Source organism: Phaethon lepturus, unplaced genomic scaffold (genome assembly GCF_000687285.1).
Source record: "Phaethon lepturus isolate BGI_N335 unplaced genomic scaffold, ASM68728v1 scaffold10510, whole genome shotgun sequence".
Lineage (NCBI taxonomy): Eukaryota > Metazoa > Chordata > Aves > Phaethontiformes > Phaethontidae > Phaethon > Phaethon lepturus.
Window position 1 is genome coordinate 25,970 of NW_010515028.1, and position 17,093 is coordinate 43,062.

The following is a 17,093-nucleotide window of genomic DNA, read 5'->3' on the forward strand; positions in this document are numbered from 1 at the left end:
TGTGGATGTTGCCATGGTTTCCTGAGAGAATGAGACAAGACTTTTACAGTAATTACATATTTATTTATTAGGCAGAAATTTAATGTTTTGCTCTTGCAAAAGTAGAAGATTGTAAGGTAACCCTAAAATATGAAGTAATACTATATATTAATTTTTTAAGAATAGTATGTGACTAACTAATAAAAGATTTTCTACAATATCTGTGTTCTCAAGCCTGGAGAATAATTTGTGCTTTACCCTGATAATTCTTCACTTCAAAATGCTCAAGCCATATGTTCTTGAGGCCAAAATGGTTTTAATCTATATTTAGACTCCTTCCTAAGTGGCTTGGGTTTCAAAAAGTGCTGAGCAGCTAACACCAATACCTGAAAACATCTACAGCTAAAACATCAAGTTGTGGAAAAAAAATGAAAACAGAAAAATCAAAAAGAACCAGCTAAATTAAAAGAACAATATTGTATTGTGCAAAATTGTTTTGGTTTTTTTTTTTTTTTTTGTAGTGGGCAGATTTAAGTCTTCAGTTCAAGTCAATGATGAATTCTTCCTGGTTTTGTACACATATCACTTAAGTCCATATCCTGCACTTTTATAATTAATGTTTTGTCTCTGATTTAAATGAAAATACCTAAGTCAGAAGCCAGAAGACTTGAGGAGGTGGAATTAATCTGACCATATGTTGATGTTTATATCTGAGTTAATCTCATAGAGTCCCTTCAGAGTTAAAGGAGAGATATATTGCCTTCCTTGTCACATCCTGAAGTAGATGTCTAAAATAAACTAGATGAATCATGTCCTGAAATACCTGTTTCTCATCACTGGTTATGAAAGGTGCAGGTATAGACATTGGTGTTACAGTATTCTGTAGCTAGATGACTTCCACCAGTGATGTTGAATCACGTGTAATTTCAGATTAGAGGAGAACTGAAGTGATAAGTACTTTCAAATAACAGCACCAACTGAGGTCCAAAGAAATCTGTCTCAGCAGCAGAGGTGTCTGTTTTGGGGACAGTTAGTAGTACACTCAGAAAAGGTAAATTCTGCTGTAGGCTCTCCCCGTCCCACTCGGTGTGGCAGGACAAACACTCTCCTCTTGGTCTAAATATGGTAATTCACAAATGGATTGCACCACTTAAATTTGAATGCGTAGTCGGTAATATGGTAATGTGTGAACATACTTCTAGTTACCCTTGATGCAGTTTAGGAACTGATACAATGTAAGTACGAGGAAACGGGATTGTCACCGGGTATTGAGGAAACTGAAGATATGGCAGTGATGTAGGATTAATGTCGCTACGTACGGACCCCAGCTAGCAGTGCTAGCAAAGCAGTAAAAAGATTAGTTCCTGCACTTCAGGAAGAGTTAGCAACTACAGCATACACCAAGAGTCAGTCCTTAGCTGGTTTGTGCTTTTAACGATCACTTGTATTACCGGCAGGGCTGGCCATGGGTGCTGGCAGAGGTGGAGAGAACAGACCCAGATCTGCCTGAGGGTGGGACGTGGCCAAGCGGCTGTGGCAGCGGTGACCCCCAGTGCCTCCGTGCTCCGCTCCCTCTTTCCAGTGGGAAGCTCTGGTCTGAGAGCCATCAGACACGGGACCTCTGGCGTTACCACTTCTCCCCGCCTGTGCCAGCCGCTGTCCCCCCGGGCTGGGGTCCTGTGAGCTCCTGACTCACAGAAGGGAAAGTGTGCCCGGGCTGACCGCTGCCCTGGCTGGCAGCGGTGACCCCCAGTGCCTCCGTGCTCCGCTCCCTCTTTCCAGTGGGAAGCTCTGGTCTGAGAGCCATCAGACACGGGACCTCTGGCGTTACCACTTCTCCCCGCCTGTGCCAGCCGCTGTCCCCCCGGGCTGGGGTCCTGTGAGCTCCTGACTCACAGAAGGGAAAGTGTGCCCGGGCTGACCGCTGCCCTGGCTAGCGTTCATGTGCCCAAGCAATCCTGCGCTTTGGCAGGGACAGCCAGCTCCTGCCTTCCTCTTCCTCCATAAGCATCCTCTTGCACAGGCTTTCCTCTGCTGGCAAGCCCAGGAGGATGGCGTGGCTGCAAAACCATCTTGGCCTCTTCAGCAACCTTTGCTCTGCCCTCTGCAATCTTCCATGCTGGCGGCTGCCGCTCCACGGCGGGTGCTGAGGCATCTCCCCGCTGACAAGTGCCAAGAGTTGCTAGTGCCGAACACACAGTATTCTCTCAGTGCTAGAGAGGCTCACAGTGGTTCCTCTAGCTAGAGTGAAACAAACAGCTATATGGATATACCCACAAATAGTAGCAGATTATCCAATAGATCAGAGCATTTCATAGGAGTAAATTTTAACAAAGTAAAGCCAAAGTAGCAGATTTGTCACTTCCTCCATATATATGATCCCCGGTTTGAAGTTGTCTCAATTTAGAATATGGTACACACTTGGATCAGGTCTCCCTTTGAAGTCTGCAGACTTCTTAGAAAACCTAACTGCTTTTCAGATCAGAGAACTTCTAATGATTTTTTTTTCTTCTCCTAATCACTTTGCCAATTAGGATTTAAAAGTCCCATTTCTTTTATCACCAGCCCAAAGGAAAAAAAAAAAAATCAACAATTCTATCTTGACATTTTTTTCTTAATAGGAATTAAACAAGCAAAATAACAGTGAAGGAAGAACTGTGCGTATAAAATTCCCAAATATATATACAACACTATGTAACTTTCTCTTTAAAAAAATCTTAAAGTCATATGTACATATTAAGTAGATAAATGATAGGGTAAGAATCATAACCTGGTTTTGATGGCTTTAATGTGAGTTAAGTTAGAGGATAATATAATTACTCTCAGTAGTTTAACTGGCACAGGGTAAAAATTTATCTCTGCATAGAGCCAACAGAATATTTAGACATAAAGTAAGTTCTATATACATTCTATTGTGGGGATTTCAGTGATATGTAAGACCCTTTAAGATTTCCACCCCATGGCAAGTTACATCTATTGTGAATATTGGCAGCTTGCCTTTGACCTTCCTCCTAGTAAGTACAAATATTTCTTTATAGTAGGACAGACAGGACATTAGGGAAAATGAAGAAAAAAAAAATCATCCCTTCAAAACAAAAGCAGCCACAGAGTTAACATGTCAGCATTTTAGCTGAGTGGCTTAGAGACAAAACCTACACTTGTTTTTCTCAAAGGCAAGGATTTGATTTTAATATGGACTCATGCGCTATTAAGGTCCTTTTACGTTTATTCTCACCCAGACTGGCACTTACTCAGGAGTGGCAGAAAGATGTCCATTTCCTTCTCATGAATGACCCTCAGGAACAAGACTATGTTGAATAGCTGAGAATTGTGTGATACATGTTTTTTTCATGCACATATCCAAATCTTCAATCCCAGCATGTGTTCATTCTCACAGCCTTCAGAAAGAAGTTTTAAATATTTCTCCAGCTTATTGTTCCCACAGCAACAACTAAAAACAGAAACAAAGAGAAGAAAGGAAAGAGTATAAATAGATAAGCCTGCTATAGTATTTGCAACATTTGTAATTGCATTGAGACTACTGGAAAAATAGCGTAAATGTTATTTAACAACCTGGTCATTTGTAATGTTATGAGAATGATTATTGCATTTTCAACCATTTTTATTGGTGTGAACTTGCTGAGAGAAATTAATTTATTAAGTTCTTTTCTAATAAAATGCAAAATTCCATTACAATGTTAATTTAATTTATTTAAAATAATTATTATCTAAAGATGATCATGAAAACACAGAAAAATAAAACATTTCAGTCTGTTAGTCAATATGATTTTATTACTAATACAATAAAAATGTAATTCGAGGATAGTATACAAATTCAGTAGTGGACCTGAGTCATGAAGAATTAATCCCACGAGCTAGAGATTCAGTATACGTGTAGTTTTTCTTAGTTTGTTAGGTTCACTGTGACAGCAAGGTTTCCTCAAAGTGTGATATGAAGCCGTAAGCATTATATTTGCTGAAGGAACACATACCATCATATTTACACCTTTTTGGGAAGCAGCAAGCTCTGTGTCTTCTTTAGAAAGTGCCATCTTTATGTCCCATAGGACCATCTCCAGCTGCTTCACTTCTCACTCTTTGGAGAAGTTGGTATTTATTCACTAGTCAGAATAGTTTGCAAAATTTTTCACTACTAGTCATTGAAACTGTGAGAAACGAAGTGTAAGTATCACTACATCCATGCTTTTTTGAAAGAAAATTAAGAATATTTTAAGTAACTAATTCTACCCGTTTCAAGCAATTTACTAGAAAGTTGTAGAAAGTACTCGGTAATAAATCTAAGTAGTAAGGCATAAATTCTTACCTTTTGCATGTCCTTGCTTTCTAAATTACAGATTGGTCTGTATTATAAAAGAGTGTGGGCTCCTTTTAACTGTGTTATTTATCAGGCTCCAGACTTCTTCTAAATTATGCCCACAGTATGCAGAATCTGTAGAATACTGCCAGGAAGGGCATACATACCTCTAAACTCACATGTCCTTATCATAACTCATCAGTGATCACTGAGTAACCTGAAGACAGTCTTACCCTACAGGAATAGCCCCTTTAAAGCAAGCAAGTTTAAATTTTGCACTAATCTGTTGATCTTTTGAAAATAAAATAGTTTTTAAAAAATATACACATGTGGGTGTAGGTATACTAAATTATACACAGCATATTAATATGTCTCTGCTTCTACCTCCCCTTCTGTCTGCAAATATATATATGTATCAGTAAGTCAACTTGCAAAGTTTTAGTGTATATGTTAGTGTACATAATAAGAGTGGAAGAAATATATTTTTATGTCATTCTCTTTTGTCACAATGGAAAAAAGGCTAAATATATATATGTTATTGAAATATAATCGTTCAAAATAGTGTGCACAAAATAGATACACTAAGTTCATACAGAAAATGGGTATATTATATATGATACATTTTTATTTCAAAACACAGTTTAGTTTTGCTCTTCATTTTTCAAAGATACTGCACGATCTCAGCTTCATCTTTTAGCAAAACTTTCTTTCCAAAATAACCACCAAGCTACCAAATTTCACTGCCAATGACAGAAGTTTGAGATAATGCCAAGTAACTGTATATGATTTCTTAGACTGGAAAATGTGGCACCTTTATTTGGGTAAGAGTATGCCCATGATTCATATTTGGGTCCATGTATACTCTCTGTATATCATATATATGCATATATGGTGCTTATGTAAGTGCATACATAATGTATATGCTCAATTCCTCTGTACTGCAATAAGGTCAGAGGGAGAAAGAATCTTCTTTTATCACTTACTGTTGAAATAGCACATCCAAAATTCTGTCCTGTCTGGAAAGAATAGTAATAACAAAGATATAAAACCTTTTTTTCTTTTTGTTTCTTCTTTTCTTTCTTTCTATATGCTATGTAACATAAAAATTTTACTCTAAAGTTTGCAGCATTTCAGCTGGTTGGGATTAGCAGCCTTGGTTTGATGAGTCAATGGTACAAATGAACAGAATAATGAAAATGGCAATTCTAAGTACATTGGACACAAGTTCATGGGTAGCGTGTGTGTAATATCTTCTAATGAACTGTAAGACTGACTTTGAGGTACTGTCCTGCTCATAATAGGGCTGTAATAGAAGTCTGTTTTGTACAGATTTATATTTCAGATTTATATGGATTTAATCTGAAATCATCTCTCTGCATCACGTGAAAAATGAAGAAACAGTGTATGTCCATGTATAAAACTTTTCTGTAATTTTCCAGTTAATTTGTCATTTGAAATTCAGTGTCTAGATTTTTTGTTTTTCTCTGGATTGGAAAGTCTTCAAAATTGAGGTCACATGACATTTAAATGATGGACAACTCTTGAGCTCACAATGTGTTGTAGCAGTTACTGTCACATGTCAAGGAGAAGAACCAAGTGACATGCCTTGAGGTGTAATTTAGTGCTGCATTAGAAAGATGGCCGAATGATGAATCAAAGTCTTGCTAAGGCATTAGGGTACCGCTTTTATAAATTAAATTCACATACCATTTAAAACAGGAATTAATATCTTTATATCTAGGGTTTCTTAGTAGCTAGCTGTGGACAAACATACTAGCTTTGTTTATCTGTGGACATGAAAAATAGTGTATATACTAGCTACAGGGAAAGGCTTCCCCATACACCATGGTCTACAGTGCTGTCTGTTGAATATTTGATTTATTAATAGATATTTATATTCTGGAGTATGGGCAGTGATTGTAAAGACAGGCAGATTTAGTGCCTAAAATAGTTTATAACCTCAGAGGAAAGTGTCAGTATGAAAATAATAATTTTGTCTTGGTTCTTCACACGCAGTATCTTTTTTTTTTTTCTTGTGAAATCAAACTTGAGATAAAATGAGAAAAACAATCACAGTCTTTTTGAGCTTATATCCATTCTATTCCAAATCTCCATGCTAATGGGGAACATAAGACCAGAGATGTACAAGTTTTGGACTTGTGAAATATATTTTCCAGTATTTCCCTACTACTCCATAGATAAATATAACAAGATATAACTGAGACTATCACAACGAATATTCACCATTGTATATCCTGCAGTGACAACTTTTAGTTTAAAAGTCATCATAGTCATACGCAGTTTAATGCTGTTACTTATGACTTGTTAAAGTTTTGCAATGGTGCTTCATTTTGCCAAGTGGAGTGAAATATATGTTTCTACTTGGGTAATGTATACTGAACTATAGAATAATTTGGGACCCTCTCCTTCAATGATGGGACTGAAAATCTTTAAAAGATTCTATCCAATGTCAGTATGATAACAAAGCTAGCCTGAGCTGGTGTCAATGTTCACTTGCCTTTACACTCCTTTATCTTACTCTGACCACTGGCCAAGGAACTGAAGTTGGCTTACTATCAACCTTGCAGTCACAAGGACACTTCTGTGCAGCCTGGAAAGAAAGACTGAGCACTCAGGGTAATCCTTCTGCACTCGCAGTAGCTAGTTACAGTAACAGTGAGATGCTCAAGGCAAGCCTGCCCTTAAAAGCAGAGGGACTGAGTAATTGTTGCCTAATTGGAGAAATCTAATTATATGCAAAGGAAAACGGATGGAAACTAAACCAGTAGTAAGTCCTACCTGCGTTCGTCTCAGACAACACATCTTGAACTGGTTTAAACCTCAGTTTCAACTGCATTAAGTTATTTGGGTCAGTTTAAATTCAGGATGCCCTGGAGACAGTCATGACTCTTGATGGAAATAGTTATGAATAATGGGGCTATTTAAGTATAAGTAAAAAATATGTTCCCTGTTAAATCACTGTCACCCCAGGCAAGAACATTATTCTCCCAGCTCTTTCCTGTGACCTTCTCCCTTCCCCCCCATCCATTTGCTGCATGGGCTGCTCTGTCTTTACCACATTTAATAGCTCCCCTGATGGCTACAAGTTGTATTGCAGGAGGTGGAAATTACTTTTCATAGTCCTTTTGCCTTCTTACCTTTTGGACTTAGACTTTGACTAAGACCAGAGTGTCAGTCTGAAGCTGAATATCGTGCATATATATATATACTCAATCCTATCCAAAAGACAAAGGGAGAAAGACATACTAAGAAACAGCCACCCCCTGCGTAATATCTGTTCTCTGACTTAGTCCCACTGTCGTTTAGAAGTACTACTTTGGAAGTACTCTGCCGTATGCTTATTATCAGTGATCGCAGAAGGAAGATATGCCAGTAGATGACAGTGTGTTTTATTTATTTCCCTGTTACTATGTAATTCACACCCCTCCAAAGCTGACATAGAACAAAATATGGAAATTTCTGGAGATCTTTATGGGGAGTCAGTGAGGACTGATAACCAAAGGATGTAGTGATTCTTCATGCATTGTGTAACTGGCAAAAATAGAGAGAAGCAGTAGATTCTTCCAAGACTATTGATTAACTGTGGTTTCTTGACATTTTAGAATTTGTAACAAGTTCACTTCCCAGACCGCCTACCTCAAACAGTAGAGGTTCAATGCCACACATAAAACGCTCTTTGTTCTACTGATACTGACCAGCCCAATAGTAGTGATAGAATCAAATACTACTAATTTAAAATTATTTAAAAGTTGTTCAGTAAATGGCATGGCAAATTTATTAGTACAATTATTAATATAGGACCTAGATTGGTTAATACTGATGTAGGAAGCACGGGTCTAGGAGGCAAATTTGCCTTTCACAAGCTCTGAAAAGCAAAAGTAAGATGCAACTTAAATATATACTTAAGATGCATCTTAAATATATACTTAAGATGCATCTTAAATATATGAGTTAATGCCAGACAAAGAAATATTTAATTCTAATAAACCCGGGTTAGAACTCTAACTTTCATAAAGCACAAAAAAGAATTGAAAAAGAATGTGAGACATGTCACGTACAGTAGTTATAGTACAGTGACATCTTCTTCCTTCATCTTTCCATCGCAAGCCTACAATTTTTTAAAATTATATTAATTATTCCATTATGAGTGCAGAATTAAAATCTTTACAGAGTTGCTTCTGTGCATCACTTCCAATGCTGAGGTTAGTTACAGAAGCTGTGGATTATTCATATGAGATAATGTCAAAATCAGCTTTGTCTGCATATAGAAGGGCAGATTCAGATATCAAAAGCATTTGTCACTGGGACAGTCAAGCTTATCAAACCTGTTACAACAGCACTTTGACAATCTGCTTTACTACGAAAAGAACTGCATCCAAGAAAAAAATATTGCCATGAAAATATTTTGTCTGGAAACCACATAATTATAAATAATAGGATAAAGACTTCTCATTTCTGAAAGAACATTATGTCACATTATTTTTTGAAAGACATGATTTTTCTGCACAGTTGTGCTGAATAAAAGAGCAAGAGCATTTAGTTTTCATATTTCCGAATTAAGAATCAGAAAAACATGAAAAGACTCTGTCAGCTAAGCACATAGTTTTAGTTGTGACTGTTTCCATGCCTTCAACCAAACATTTATTTTACAAACATCAGCATGGCTCCATCGTCATGAAGACATCTACTGTCAAGTGTTTCCCTTTTCATATATATTTGGGAGAAATTTTATTTCTTTGTGTCAGCAAGAGGAAATACTTAAAAAAATTAGTAATGCTATTGTCCTCAAAGTTCTGTAACTATATAGATACATAATTTTTTTGCTAATTTTGACTTTTTAATATTATTAATATTAAAACGGTAATAATAAAACAGAAAATACAATAGAAAATACAAAATAAAACATAAATAATAACAGTATTAATATTAAAGCAATATTAGAATTCCAGATAAAGTGCCAGCAGTGGAAAATAACTGAAGAATTTACAGAATATGGGATAAGAATTAATATGTTGAACATTTTCTTGTTCCAGTATACAACTGTCTATTAGGCCACAGAATAGGCCTTTAGTTATTTATACTGCTCTTTCAACAAGAAACTACCTACTGTAGGTGGCACCTGTTTCACTTGAGTCCAGCCATCTAAAAGTTAGATGTTCAGCATAAGATGCTGATCTAGAACATTTCTCAATGCGACAGGAACACACTTCTGGAGGATGATTCTTCCCATCCCTAGGTAGTGAAAATGAGCAATATCCTGGATGTGACCTTCTCCAAGTGACTAGCATCTTTCTTCTGATGTAAAACATTTTTCCAAATTCTCATTATATTACAGGTTGACTACAGACAGAATCTGTACAAAAGACTCATAGAAAGATATACTGAACTAAGTTTTAGATGAATAAAAATAGACAAAATTAACACCACAGAAGTCCAGCTCTGAAATGTTTATAGAAATAATCCCATTGGCTTTGATTTTTGTTTGCCTCACAGAGTGCCATAATTCTACTGCCAAAACTTCTAGTTGTGTCTAATACCCGGTAATAAAAAGTGAAAAGATGATTATTAGAAGCAAATAACAAAAAAGTTATATCAGTTTATAGAGTGTGTTATTTTCTTTTTTAGACCTACTAAAATCAAAAAGTTCTAATACTTAAGTAAGCAACTACACTTATAAGGGAATTATACAATGAAATACATAATGGCATCCCATTTGGAGAAAGATAGCACAAGACCCATATTTTCCTCATTAGGATTTCAGTTATGGTGATTCAGAAATGGACGACATCTACAAAAAATCATCAGAGGTCTGATTACAAGCGCTTGGATGACTAAGTTCCTTATGAGGTTTGTCCTAAATAGGAAGTCCTTGGTTTGTGAAGTTTACCACACAGAGCAAGGATATTTTCCTACGTCTTGATGCAAGAATTTTTAGTCAGGTTCACTGCAACATCAACTTCAAGTCAGAAATTGCACACAAGCCTAGACATGAGTTATGACACTTAAACCCTACACTAACCATGTGCATCAGTTAAAAAAGATTACTCTTATGGTATCTGTAAGGGTATCATATGTTATATGTAAAAATAACGGTTTCCTCATTCAAAAAAAGGGAAAGACGCCTTTGCTACCACATTATCCTTACGATTCATTATTAAGCATTACCTTGTAAAATTCAAATTCAGTGAAAATGTCTTTCAAGTGCAGAGTCCCCTACTTGTGTTATTTCTGTTAGTATGCTTATGGTTTCAAAGGTCTTTTTTCCCTTTCTTCTCTTCACAGGAAATGATCTTTTTCTAGTTGCAGTGCATGAACTGGGACATGCTCTGGGCTTGGAGCACTCTAATGATCCCACTGCAATCATGGCTCCATTTTACCAGTATATGGAAACTGACAACTTCAAACTACCTAATGATGATTTACAGGGCATCCAGAAGATATATGGTATGTCATAGTTTGATTAAGCAACACAGGTTTTTTGCTTTAGAATACGTTTGAGGTCCTCCTGTCCATACCACCTCTCCAAGAGAGTTTGTTAGTGTAGATTGCCAGTTGTTATGCCAGAGGCCTTCTTGTGAGTAGGCCAAAGATTTTGATGAAGCTCTTTTACTTTGTTTCTCACTGTTCACAACTTGCATTCAAATTTGCACTCAGCTGGAATAGTAATTTTGAATGTTTTAAAAAGCCATAAAGAAAATGTCTGCAAAAGGAACTCAGACTATGAAAATATTTAAAAATGCAGGCCTTTAAGCATAATGAGCTTATTTCCACAGTAGTCAGAGTTTGTGTAACTGGATAAATTGATTTCTTCTCAATTTATTGGTTGTAATACTAAACAGTTCCCTGGCTGTACAAAATTTGTGGTTCCAGAAAAACCCTTTTTTGTGACCAATATAGCACATTGATCTCAAAAGAATGTTATTACCAGCCCAAGATTTTGAGCTACCTATGGGGAAAAAGGCCCAATTCTTCAAAATGTGTTTGTTTAGTGTTTTTGTGGCCTGATACAAAAGACACATGTGATGTAAATAAATTCTGCACCGAATTCAATTTGACAAGGCAAGATAGTTGAAAATTAAAAAAAAAAAAAAAAGCAAAACAATAACATTATTCTGATTGTGGGTTGAATGTAACACTAATTCCCATATTACTGTTCCTTACATGGTTTTGTTCTTGGTTTTAAAGACTTTGATTCTGTTGTTATCTCTTAAATACTGTTTTTTTTTTCTTTAAAAATATTATCTATTTTTCCTTCCTACACTGAAAAATATATGGTATCTGTACATTAACGCTGTGTATCCAGTATATTTAATTTGGAATTACCTTGCTTAGTATTCCCCACTTAATTCTGTATTGGATTCAATTTTGTACTCACAATTATTTTCAGCTTAAAGGTTTGTCAGGTTTATATTGAATATTGTCAGGGCCTTTCCTTGTTTATGTTCACTATTAGAAAGGACAATTATGATCATGTAGAATTACTGTACTGCTAACTAGAGCTCTGCAGCCTCCATGGTGTTATGCATTAACAAGCTTTTTAAATTATTATATTAACAAGCGCTGATATATATCTTCATAAAGCATAAATAGTCATTTCAAAATGATTGGCCAATCTAGTTTTGTTTGGTTGGTATTTTTCCTGTGTGATTAGCTGGAAGGAGGGTTGTTTCTCATGACCTCATAAGGTAGTAGTCTAGACTTAAGGGCTAGACAAGAATATTTTGCTGAAAACTAACTGCTAAGCTCTAACAGCTGTGGGCTATACATTAGGAGAAATGTGTTACCCCTGGGAAGTAATATCTGACATCACCACCAAATGGAATATGAAAACTTTGGTTTGGGATTAAAAACTTTCCAACATGAGCTACTGCAAACTGATTCCTTTTCTCCCTTTAAAATCAAGAGGTGATCTGGAATCATATGCCTCAATAAAAATGTGACACCTATTAAAATAATTACTCTGGTCTGCAGTATTCCTTGAAACACCATTATTAACTGTAAATTATAAATGTCACAAACCTTAAAATTGTAAATTAAATAAATGCCTTATTAAATTGTACGACAACCATTTGGTGAGTTTAATATTTCCTTACATAGTTAATTTTGTTCTTAGAAAAGTATCCTTTTTTTGAAAAAGTATCAGAAACTCAAATGTCATTTATGCAGCTTTAAAGTTGTCTTACTGTTCAGAAGTCCTCGTGAAGCTGGTCATGCAAATGATATCTATTTTTTAAAGTCAAAATTGAGTACGTATTTAAATGATTTGGAGAGAAGTCTAAATAGAATGAGCAAAATTGAAGTGTTCATCTTGTTTCCAGAAATCTCACTAATCCAAGTGAAAATTCTTATTTTTTTGTACATGGAAAATATAAATAAATGTAGTAATACATGTAGAAAGGGAAAGGCATTTTCAGTACACCCATTGCAAGTAATTCAAGTATGCCATTAGGGTTATGAACAAGCATCTGTCTAGGATGGCCTTTTGCCTTTCAGGTAGAGAAATTATGATTGAGATAGTTATTCAACCTGTCCTCAAACTCTGTATACTATGACAGAAAATGTATTTGAAAGGAGAAAAATATTTTAAAACTGCTGTACAGAGTTTTAATTTTTTACTTTAGTTCTTTTTAATATATTTATCCTCAGAACATTTCCTTTAATTCCCAGGTATCTAGCTTTGTAAGATTCACTGGAAAATAGAAATTAAAATAAGAAGTAATTAATTTCAGAATATTGAAGAAAACGTGTGAATTATGGTTTTGTTTACATGGACGCCTAGGATTTGAAATCCATTTTCAAGAACTCCTATACATAACAAGGGGCACTGGGGAAAACTGGGAATGTTCTGTCACTAATGAACATGACATTACTTGGCCTACAAATTGGGTCAGTAGAAAATATCAGGTATGCTACATATGCACATATGCATATGTGAATTTGTAAGTGGAAGCTAAAAATATGGGTCGAATATCCATTGAGTCCTGATGATCTTATTAGGAACAGGTGTTTTGTTTTCCTTTATTTTGTACAATAGACAGTGATTCTGTTTTAACAATTCTTACTAAGTTGATAGAGTATGTGCTATGAATTACTTCTCATCTGAAATGATGGTGGACTATGCATCCTTTGCAGGTTTTATTGAAACGTTATTCCAATAAGGAAGGAAGATTCTGGATAGTGAAAAGTAATTATTTTCTTCATTTGTGCCTTGGTTTTATGGTAGTCATTTGTTATGACTTTCCCTTCCCCTTTAACAACATGGGAAAGGTATGTTAGGTCACTTTTTCCATTCCCCTTCTACTGTAGGATTTGCACTGCTTACACCAGGTTTTTGTTGTATTTCTTCTTGGAGTGCCACTGGTGGGCATTTAAATTACATCCTGCTGCTATATTTTTAAAGGTCCACCTGACAGGATCCCACCACCAACGAGACCTCTGCCAACAGTGCCCCCACATCGTTCAATCCCTCCAGCAGACCCGCGGAAGAATGACAGGCAACCTAAACCTCCCCGGCCACCCACTGGTGACAAACCTTCCTATCCCGGAGCCAAGCCTAACATCTGTGATGGGAACTTCAACACTCTGGCTATTCTTCGCCGGGAAATGTTTGTTTTCAAGGTAGGAGGCCGTGAATTTTTCAATGTTACATCAAATGCCTACATTTCTCCTTTTTTTTTTAACAGCAAACTCTCACTTGTCATGACTCCACTTTCCCAGCCTGCTCACAATTAGAAAGTTCAAGAAACAAATTAAAAAATAAACATGCACATGGCTTAAATGTCTAGCAGAGAACTGCTGTAATGTTCTATTTTGGGAAAATACCCATGTCAGCAGAAACTGTAATGCCTCAAAACGTAAGGGTAAATAAATGCTGCATGTTATGGAGAGATAAAAAGTGTAAATCTATTCACCAATAATAGGAATTATTTAGTTGGGAATACAACCACATCCAGATGTACAGTAGATATTGTGTCTGCAACATTTTGGGTGTTTTTTTTTTTTTTTCATGGAGCTATAATTTTTACCTCTACAATTACATCTGCCCTTTACAAAGGAAGTTTGTCATTGTTTTGTGGTTGCACTGAAACCACAATATCTAAGTAAAGGTCTTTGCCACAAAAATCTTATTGCAAATGTGTCATAGTTTATTTCCATTCATCTTCTTGCTCTGAGCTGAAAATGTGGTATATTCAATGAATCAAAATAAACAAACTGAAGTGAAAGACAATCTTTTGCTAGAAGGATTTTGCTAAGACTCATGGATGTCAAAGCTATCTTAGGAAGATATTTAGCATCTTAAGAGGATGATCTGCAATATGGTTTCCAGAAGGCATTGAATGTTGAAGAATAATCACAGAGTAATTATTATTCAGTCTCTTAAATCTTAAACCAATTTGCTGACAGGTAGCATGTGCAAATTTTCCAGAAAGAAGCAACAGGATAATCTATTATTTTTGAACTACTGATGTGTCAAATTTGCTTAAGCAATAGGCAGTGTGGGATCTTTGTTTTATAAATATATGATTCTTTTTTACTTCAAATTATAGGTAGAGAAGAATGGCTTTTCACATGGGTAGGTAACACTTTTCCCTTCAGCAGTAGTGTAAGTGCAAGGGAAGTGCAATGAATTTGTCCCAAAACATGAAGTTCCCAGTCTAATGGTTTTTGTTGTCCTTTCTGATAGGACCCATTTCTCCCCTATATGTCTTCTTTTTATGTAATCTATCACACCAGATAAATGTCATTAGCAACGCTACTCAGGCTTTTACTTTCTTTAGCATACCTAAAAAAATACGTACAGATAGCTTTACATGAATTCATTCAAAATTATTGAGCTGTCTTCAAAACACAATAGGCAGGAAATATTTTTCCCATAAACAGCTGAGGATTTTGCCAGCCCTGGGGATGTCAGCCCTTTTCATTTGAATAGATGGTATATCTTCAAACACTGTGAGGTCCTGAACCATCAGTCTTTTCACAACTAAAACTCAAAGGTTAAGGAAGAATCTAATTTTCTAACTTGACATTAAACAGGATATTAAAATCTCATGTCATCCACCTCAAGAGCAATAGAACATATTCTCATTTATTTTAGACATAAATCGATAAATATTGAAATGCTATCCCACTAATACAAAATTTGCTGTCTAGCCAAGTCTGTGTTCCTGGATAAATAGATTTACCACCATTACTAATCACTCTTACCTATTCTGATTGAAAATACAAATTAAGTTTTCTCCAAAAATGTTTACTGCTTACTGCCCTAACACTACCTGTTTATTACACAGTTTGTATGCTTACTAGTGTGCAAACTGTGTTTATGTTTCAAAATTAAAACACCATTCATGATCCACACCCTAATGAGGAAACATGGTACAACTTTGTCAGGGAGAAACGACCAGTAATAGAGTGTTTACAGATTTAATCTGACTCTCCAAAATGAAGTTGCTGCAATCATAAAAGCAACGCGTTGGGAAGGGAAGAAAGAGATGATCTTTGTCCAGATTAACTTCTTTAAGGGTTCTACAGTTCCCCTTTTCTCCTCGGGGTACCTGTGAGCATGGCAAGGCATGAACTGGATTAGCATGCTAATAAATGGAGTTTACTTAAGTATACAAATCTTGACTTTGTAGTGTGAGTGTCTTTGAATGCGTGAGTTAGTAGGCCTTAACTTTCTGGTTTGTACATTAATTTGTTAGTAACAATTTTTGTCTGCTAAAGGAGTTTCATTGCCTGTTTGAGATTTTGGGGCAGGGGGGCATGTTTTTTGATGTATAGGGAAGAGTATGAAAGGAGTAGGAAAGGGGAGAAGGAATTAGAAAAGTCAGGGTTGTTCCTAATTTTCAACTTTGCAGAATCTCAAGGTGGGGCGGGTTATGAGGAAAAGCTCAGCATGTCAGACTGTAGCAGCAGCAAGGCAGGAATTGATTCTCAGAAGGGATAAACAGGAACAGGGACTGAATATAGGGAAAGCATCCAGCAATGGAGGAAGCAAAGCTGGAGGTTCTGTGATCTGACACAACCAAAAAACCAAACCTCTTTGCCCTTTAATGCTAGTAACAAGGGTAGACTGGGAAGGCACGAGTGATGGGCTGAGAGCCAAGTACGGAGGGGTGGAGAAGAAGAGGGGATTGATGGCAGTACTGTACCAGGTGGAAACAATTAAAGAATTATGACCTTCATTGGAAGAATTATTGCTGGATAGTTCCCAGATGAGTTAAATTAATAAAGTTGGAGGCTAATCAAATGATATCCTTTTCTTTCTTTATCCACAGGTCTGTAATGATTGTGCAGTGGCAGATTTTATTGCCTTCTGAATGGCATGTATGCCATGTACCAATTTCAAATTGAAAACAGACACTTTTTTATCTCATGGGCAAATCTCAAGCTCAGGAGCTCAATTTGTTTAAATAATCCCTGAATTGCTCAGGAATTTAGCCACAGAGCTGATAAATGTGAGCCCTTTAGAATAATTAAATTTTACTTTAAACATAAAACTGAAGCACAAAAGATAACAGTTTGAGATACACTGTGGATTTTCATAGTAATGACAAACAATATTAATTTCAAGAAGATTGTTTTTTCTTGGCTGTTGAGCTATTAGGTATACTTAAGAGTATCAGAATATTAGAAACAATTTCTATGTTCAGTCAAATTGATGAGCTTTGTCTGTGGTTTTAAGATTATCTGGCACTCTCAAATGAATATACCCAGAGTAAAACTGGATTCCCCAATGATGACCAAATAAAACTTGAATTTTGCAGATCAGTTGTGTAGG

General features: G+C 36.1%; 1 protein-coding gene across 1 annotated transcript in view; it reads left to right on the plus strand.

Annotated features, from left to right (window-relative positions):
- The window catches only part of LOC104626721 (matrix metalloproteinase-16-like), a gene marked incomplete at both ends in the record, with an annotated part of 39,824 nt that extends 25,891 nt beyond the window's left edge, over positions 1-13,933 (plus strand). Inside the window, 2 exons of the mRNA XM_010294722.1 lie at positions 10,598-10,759; positions 13,716-13,933. Of these exons, the coding sequence (XP_010293024.1) occupies positions 10,598-10,759; positions 13,716-13,933 (380 nt within the window). The remainder of the gene's footprint in view (positions 1-10,597; positions 10,760-13,715) is intronic.
- Between the last annotated feature and the right edge of the window lie 3,160 nt (positions 13,934-17,093).